The 8,123-nt window shown below is 36.8% G+C and overlaps 2 protein-coding genes across 2 annotated transcripts in view; one reads left to right on the top strand and one right to left on the bottom strand.

Annotated features, from left to right (window-relative positions):
• The window catches only part of KCNH5 (potassium voltage-gated channel subfamily H member 5), a 277,648-nt gene that overhangs the window by 141,123 nt on the left and 128,402 nt on the right, over positions 1 to 8,123 (bottom strand). The gene's annotated exons all lie outside the window — the stretch shown is intronic.
• On the top strand, positions 1,860 to 2,251 carry LOC102725919 (large ribosomal subunit protein eL42-like). The gene has a single exon (XM_031033499.2). It carries the CDS (start codon positions 1,864 to 1,866, stop codon positions 2,179 to 2,181), a length of 318 nt encoding a protein of 105 aa, XP_030889359.1. The 5' UTR covers positions 1,860 to 1,863; the 3' UTR covers positions 2,182 to 2,251.

Raw genomic sequence — 8,123 nt, 5'->3', positions numbered from 1 at the left:
TAACGACTGAGCCACCCAGGTGTCCCTAAAACTATATTTCTTAAAAATAACACCTGGGTGGCCTGCTTCTCCTTCTCCCACTCCCCCTGCTTGTGTTCCCTCTCTTGCTGTGTCTCTCTCTGTCAAATAAATAAATAAAATCTTTAAAAAAAAAAAAGAAAGAAAGAAAGAAAAAAATATGATGTAAAGGGTCAACAAAACCAAAAATTGTTTCTTTAAAAAAAAAAAAAAAGAATAAAACTGCCTAGCAACACTGATCAAGGAAAAGAGAGAAAAGTAGAAACAAATAATAATAAAATAAAGAATAAACATAAATGAAGGCACAGCAGAAATTAACAACTGTGATGAGATGAAAACGTATGCTAATAAATTTGAAAATTCATGTGAAATGAACACATTTCTACTAAGTGTAATTTAACAAAACTTATCAACATAGCAAAACTGGCTCAAAAGGAAAAGGAAACTTGGGCGCCTGGGTGGCTCAGTTGGTTAAGCGACTGCCTTCGGCTCAGGTCATGATCCTGGAGTCCCGGGATCGAGTCCCGCATCGGGCTCCCTGCTCGGCAGGGAGTCTGCTTCTCCCTCTGACCCTCCTCCCTCTCATGCTCTCTGTCTCTCATTCTCTCTCTCAAATAAATAAATAAAATCTTTAAAAAAAGAAAAAGAAAAAGGAAACTTATCTTTTGACACTCTAAATGTTGAAAAAATTGAATCAGAATTAAAATCTTAGCACAATATCACTAAGTATAGATGGTTTTTTCAGGGACATTCTATGAAGCATTCAAGAAATATGAATTCAGCCTTACATAAAACTCCTTCAGAATCCAGAAAAATTGGGAAAAGTCCCACTCTTTATGGGGCTAGTTCACCTGGATACCCATTGCTAATCTCACTTACAAAAATAGATGCAAAATTCTCAGTAAAACATTAGCAAAAATAACTCACCAATTTATGAAAAAAGTTACACATCTACATGAAAATGATTCATAAGGACCAAACAAGTTCATTCCAAAGATGTAAGATTTAATGTTATAAAATGTATTATTCTAGTTTACTATGTTAACAGATTAAAAGAGGAAACATGATCTTCTCAATAAATTTGTTACAAAAATTATCAGCAAACTAGAATAAAAAGACCCTTCTTTATTTAACATGATAGGGGGTATTTTTTAAAACTATAACAAACATAATACTTGATGGTAAAACAGAAAAGTATTTCTTTTGAAAGCAGAAGCAAGGTAAGAATATTCATTTTCATCACTTTTGTCACCAAATGAGGAATTCTAGATGGTTCCAATAAGACCAAAAAAAAAAAAAAAAGAGTTAAAAGTGTTAGGGTTGAAAGAAAAAATATTATGTATTTTACCACATACAAAACACAAAAGAATCTATAGACAATCTTTTAGAAATGATAAAAGTTTATCACTATGATTAACCTATAAATTTAATAAAGAAACATTAATGGCTTTCCTATTCAATATCTATGAATGGTTAGAAAACATAATTTTAAAGTATACTATTATAATTCACTAATACAACAAACATGTATTAAGTGGCCATTATGTGTCATGAACTAGTCTATGGGCTGGGACAATATAAGTTAAAAACATACATACATAAATAAATAAAGCACAAAAATTTCTGCCCATGTTTAGTTCACTATAGATATATATGTATATATATAACATTATATATAATATAGAATATACACCATATATATTATATTATCATATATTATACATTTAATGTATATGTTTTTTATAAACTTAACAATAAATATATGACCTTTATGGAGAAAATTATAAACACATAGAAATAAATACCATGCTCCTTTCTTTCCATGCCGATAGCACTCTCACAAACATGTTGAACGTTCCTAAAACCCGCCAGACTTTCTGCAAGAAGTGTGGCAAGCACCAGCCCCACAAAGTGACACAGTACAAGAAGGGCAGAGATTCTCTTTATGCCCAGGGAAAGCAGCGTTATGACAGGAAGCAGAGTGGCTATGGTGGGAAGACTAAGCCAATTTTCCGGAAAAAGGCTAAAACTACAAAGATTGTGCTGAGGCTTGAAAGTGTTGAGCCCAATTGCAGATCTAAGAGAATGCTGGCTACTAAGAGATGCAAGCATTGTGAACTGGGAGGAGATAAGAAGAGAGAGAGCCAAGTGATCCAGTTCTAAGCTTCATATTTTGTTAATATTATGAAGACAATAAAATCTTGAGGTTATGTTCACTTCAAAAAAAAAAAAAAAGAAAGAAGAAATACCATGCTCAATATCATGAAATACCATTTCTCTAACAACTGATCTACAGTTTCAAGGTAAAATCAAAATATCAACAGGTTGTAGGTATTCCTAGGTGTGTGTGCATAAATTTGCTTGGTGATTCTAAAACTGGAAGAGAAAAATGCCAAGAAGAGTCATAACATTCCAAAATGAGCAGCACCAGACTGAAAGATTTGCCTTACTTTATAATAATACTAATTATAAACTTCTACTAACAAAAAGCAACAAGTAAATATTGGAGAGGCAGTGTAGTATCCAGAGCCAGACTACCTGAGCTCAAACTTTGGGTCTGCCGCTTTCCAGATGTGTGACTCTGGAAAAGTTAAGCTTTTGTGCCTAAGTTGCCCACATCTATAAAATTAGGGTAATAAGAGTAACTTCCTTATAAAGATTAAATGAGTTAATCTTTATAAAACTCTTAGAACAGCAACCGGCACACAGTAGGTACTATACATGTATTTGATAAACAGACAGTGTGGCAGATATATGGAAAGACAGGTAACTCCATCAACTGCGTGCGTTTACGAAAGCTTGATGTATAAAACACGTGACACTGCAGATGAGTTGGGGGAAATGAACAATTCGATAAATGGTACTAAAATGTCCAGATCTGGGAAAATGAAACTAAATCCCTACCTCACATCTTTTTTTTTTTTAAGATTTTATTTATTTATTTGACAGAGAGAGACACAGCGAGAGAGGGAACACAAGCAGGGGGAGTGGGAGAGGGAGAAGCAGACTTCCCGCTGAGGAGGGAGCCCGATGCGGGGCTCGATCCCATGACCCTGGGATCATGACCTGAGCCAAAGGCAGAGCTTAACGACTGAGCCACCCAGGCGCCCCTCCCTACCTCACATCTTAATAAAAAATGCATTTTAGATCTGACTAGGGTTTAAATCGAAGTGGAAAAATATTTTAACATTCAGAAGGAAATATAGGAGAGTATTCCTAAGATCTCAAACAAGACGGCAAAAGCACAAACCGTGAAAGATTGGTTTGACTACATTAAATGAAGATCTGTTCCTAAGATACCATGATGAAGGTAGCAGAGTGGTGCAGAGGAAGTTTGCTGGCCCATAAGATACCACAATGAAAATGAAAATATGCGACACACTGGGAGAAGATATTTGCAACTAAAGATATATCCAGAATATAGAAAAAATAACTAGGAATCAATTAAAAAGACAAACAACCAAATGAAAACGAACAGAAGATTTGAAAAAGTCTATTATAGAATAAGAGACATATGAAATGGTTCTCATCTTTAAAAAAAAAAATATTTAAAATTCTGATTAGTAATCAGGGAACCTAACCTGAAAACACAGTTATCACATTCCCATCCACCTGGTGGTGATGTGGATCAGGACCTCATGTTTACTGCCGGTGGAACACCATGGAAATAAAATTTCACATCATCTTGTAAAGTTGACCAAATGCACAGCTATGACACAGTAATTCCTCTCATAGGCATATACATATATACACTTCTTGCACATCCGCACTGAGAGATGTATACAAAAATGTTTACAGAAGCACTGTTTGTACTGAAAATAAAACTAGAGATAATCATAACATGTAGCACACTTTAGACTGGTAACAAGAATTGCAGGAGCCATACAATAGAGCACTATTCAGCAGCGACGAAAAAATGAACCACAGTCTCACATAACACAATGAATGAATCTAATACACATAATGGTCAGGCAAATGAGAAAGTCACAGAAAAATGCATATAGTGTATGAATCCATTTATATAAAATGCAAAAACAGGTAAAACTAAGCAATGTATTATTTGGGGACACATTCCTTAGGTATGGAAACAAAACCAGGAGAGTGGTTTCCTCTAAGGCAGAGGGAAGAATATTGGATTGTCAAGGACCAGGGTGACATCTAAAGTGCAGGTAGTGTTTCTTTTTTTCTTTAAGCTGGGTGGTAGGTGCATTTTGCTGCTTTGATACTGTACATATATTTGATAGACACTCTTTAAGTACACGATGTATCACATGACAAAAACAATTTTAACAAATAAAGAATACTTGTAATTTCTACCCTCAGCAAAATGTATAATACTTTAAAAAATACATGTGGGGCACCTCAGTGGCTAAGTTGGTTAAGTGTCAGACTCTTGGTTTCGGCTCAGGTCCTGATCTCAGGGTTCTGAGTTGGAGCCCCCTGTGGGGCCCCATGCCCAGCGTGGAGTCTGCTTGTCCCTCTCCCTCTGCTCCTCCCCCCCTCTCTTGAATAAATAAAATCTTAAAAATATATATATATATGTAAACAGATGTTTATTTTATAATCCATATGCAGCTTATTTTATTTTGTTGTGATAAGAACACTGAACATGGGACCTAGCCTCAGAACAGATTTTGAAATGGCATTTCTAGACGCTTCTACAACTGCTACACAATGTTTCCATCTCGCAGAACTGAATCTTGCTAACAAACCCTTATAAAGTTTCATGAAACTTTTTTTTACTTGCACATTTATTTCCCCACTCTTGGAAACTGTGACTTAATGACCTCTCTAACACTGAAGTAGGCTGAGTCTGATAGAGGGAGTATGGTATGTTTTTTAAGAAGCCAATTCTGTAGTCAGAGAAATCTGGCTTAAATCCTGACTCTGCCACCAGTTAGCTGTAGGACTTCAGACAAATCACTTAATTTTTCCTTGTTCCAATTTTCTCATCTGAAAAAAATGTGGATAATAATATCTATTTCATAAGACTGTTATAAATACATTTATGAAAATTATGTGGTTTTCCATAAATTATGAAAATTAGAAACAGTGTCAGACCCATAACTAGGGCATAATAAGTAGTTGTGGATAAGAGCACAATACCGTAGTCCTCTGATTATATTCCAAACGAAAGAACTGACCTCCCTTCATCCTCGTCGCAACAGCCTTGTGTTCCTGTCAAAAGATGGAGTCCTCAAACCACTACCTCTACCACATACACCCATACCCACACCCACACACTCCTCTACTACTAAATCTTACTCCCCTCCTGGTTTCCATTTTGCTAAAAATCTTCTCAGGATGAGAATGTGGCAAGTGTTTATTTTGAAAATTGGGTTTCTCCCAGAGGGGGAAGGAACGGGCCCCAACTCAGAGTCTGCCCCTTTAGAAATAAGGGACCGCTCTTCCGAGATTGAGGGAAAGATGGGCTGAAAGGCAGAAAGTGAAAGTGAATGCTGGGTACCATCAATCTTGTTACTTTCCATCTCTGGACCCCAGTTTAATTGAAAAGCTTGGTCAGCCAACATGTCTGGTCCTCTTCAATACTAGCACTCTATCAGCCCATGTAGGATGCTGACTCACTGCAAGCTCAGAAAAAAATAATTTAGAAGTGGCAGGGAATGTGCCAGGGGATCAGTGATAAATAAAGAAGAAGATTATTCCACAATGACAAAGACGAAACTGCACTGCATCATTCATATGGCCCGAGGAAGCAGCTAGAAAAATAATGACTAGATTGATGGATGGTTGGCTTCATTGCTGGGGCTATCAAAGTTATACAGAATGTATGATTACTAAAGCTATTATAAATAGTTTAATACTAAAAGTTGATCTTATGTCATATATCTAAATAATTTCATTATATTATAAATAATATTTATTTTTCAGAAAATATTGATTGTGAGATCATAGGCTTTTTCCTTAAATGAAAAAAGTCATTCTTATATCAATTTATTAAGGAGCTATAAAACATTTATGTGAAATTAAGAGAGCATGGCTTTTGAACATGTCAGAAATGATGGCATCCCTATAAGATTACCCCAAGACTACTCCTTGATGAAGTCATTACAAATGCAACTTCCTCAGAAATGCACATCATCTTCATCAAGAATGCAAGTAAATCAAAAAGTAGCTGTTTCCACATGGGCATATAAATAATTTTAGTCTAAGTTAACTCTTTATACATCAAGAATGAAATTACCAGAATATTTTCTCTTAATCACTGTATGTGTTTTTCCTTCATCAGCATGGCTCTCCTGTTTTACACAAGTGAAGGGTCTCCACACTGAATTCAGTCATATGATGCCACTTTTATGCTATTATTATAGACTCAAAAGCAGATGAAACCTAGTTAGAAGCAGTCTAATTAATTTGACTGGAGGGGGTATTATGTTTGATTCTTGCCATCCAACCAGAGAGATCCTCTCGTCTTCAGCAAAATTGCACCCACACATAGAGCCCAGCCCTCCCCCCGCACCCCCCCCCCCGGTCCTCTGTGGTTTCCTTATAAGCCACACCATCTCTGATCTGGAGAAGCTGCCTTGGGTCACCTCACACATGCATACACATACACACACACACACTTCACAGAAATTAAGCCCTCATCAAAGGTGCAAAATCATTTTTCTTTTAGTCAGGTTTATCATTTCTCATAGTTTTCACAGATGATATACTGAAGTTTAAGTGGCTGCTAAAGATAACCACTAGCCTTTGATAAAATAAAAAGTGCTGAGTTCCACCTTGGATGTACATCTCACAATTCATTTTCCCCTACCACAAGCCAAATGGAGGTCTTACATCTGAAATTTGATTATGTCTGACTTCCACAAAGCTTACCACCTATAATAGTAACCATTAGCTTACATGTAAGAGCTTTGCTTTTCAGGGAAAAAGAAGTTTAAAAGAGAATGGAACTAACTTAGATTATGATGTAAAGAATATTCATTTATAAAGTTTAAATTTTACCCCACCCCTGATCTAGATGTGTTTCTGAGTATGAGTATATTTTTTTTGTTTACAGAATCAGAGCTCTGGAGGGGTCACTGAGAAGTCATTAAGCCAATCATTGGGGTTCAGATGGAACTGTACCCAAACTAGGTTAAGAAAAAAAAACTATCCCCCTCCTGATGAAGTCCCAATAAGTAGCCACAACTTCCCTTCCTTTCCTCTCCCCAAATTTCAAAACCTCACCAGTTCCTCAGATCTTTTTGGAATATACAATGAAGCCTCTTTTGTTTTGTTTCAGCTTTGGTAACATTTGCATAATAACCCTGATACTGAAAATTATTAATGAAGATAGAAAATAATGAGGCACAGAGAATAAGGTCATAGAAAGTGAGCACTATGCATGTCTGCCATGAAAGTCATTCCCATCCTTGCCTTAATCTCACAATGACCCCACGATGAAAGTTTGGATTCTTTCTACCTTATTTTTCCTGTCCTTGCTAAGATTACTTTTCCTCTCTTCTCCTTCACTTTGGGGGAAAAACACAAGATGACAGATGTTAGGTAAGAATCCTGGATTCTCCCAACAAAAAGGAAGTCATGAAATCATGAAGTTGCTAAAGGATAGAAAATTATTCTGTGGCATGTGTTCATTTGCTGTCAAAATTCCTGTTAGCTTTCCCGCTCTCCAGTAAATGAGGCCAACTTCCCACTCTGGGAAGCAATGTCAGCAGAGGGGAGAGAAGTGTGGTGCAGCCAGCTTCCAGGCTGAGCCAACCATGTCTAATTCTCCCAGGCCCTCAGTCACACTCACTTGCTACATCGCAAGGACCCACAGAGTGCTTTTCTTTCTTTCTTTTTTTTTTTTTTTGTGCTTTTAAATAGGCTCTCCATGGCCCGATAAAAGAGAAACATGTTCAGTAACAGTTACTGAGATGGGCGGAAACTGAAGCGGGAACCAGGCCCACTTCTCATCCATCCACCACCCACGCAGAACATGACAGCGTTGCCTCCTGCCTATTGCTCTGCTTCTTCCACATGGTTGGAAAGCTGCCTTCCTTACTCAAAAAGGTAACACACCTACTGTAAAAATTCTACGTGAGCTCCCTTCACAGACAAGGACTACAGTTTTATTCAACCTCATAGCTTGTTTTTTT

The sequence above is a fragment of the Leptonychotes weddellii genome, chromosome 9 (genome assembly GCF_054177405.1).
Source record: "Leptonychotes weddellii isolate Sample4059 chromosome 9, ASM5417740v2, whole genome shotgun sequence".
In the NCBI taxonomy this organism is placed as follows: Eukaryota; Metazoa; Chordata; class Mammalia; order Carnivora; family Phocidae; genus Leptonychotes; species Leptonychotes weddellii.
This window is presented reverse-complemented; position numbering and strand designations above follow the sequence as displayed.

Bases quoted from the DNA above. Each gene is read 5' to 3' on its own strand.
- LOC102725919 (XM_031033499.2), top strand. From the start codon at position 1,864: ATGTTGAACGTTCCTAAAACCCGCCAGACTTTCTGCAAGAAGTGTGGC.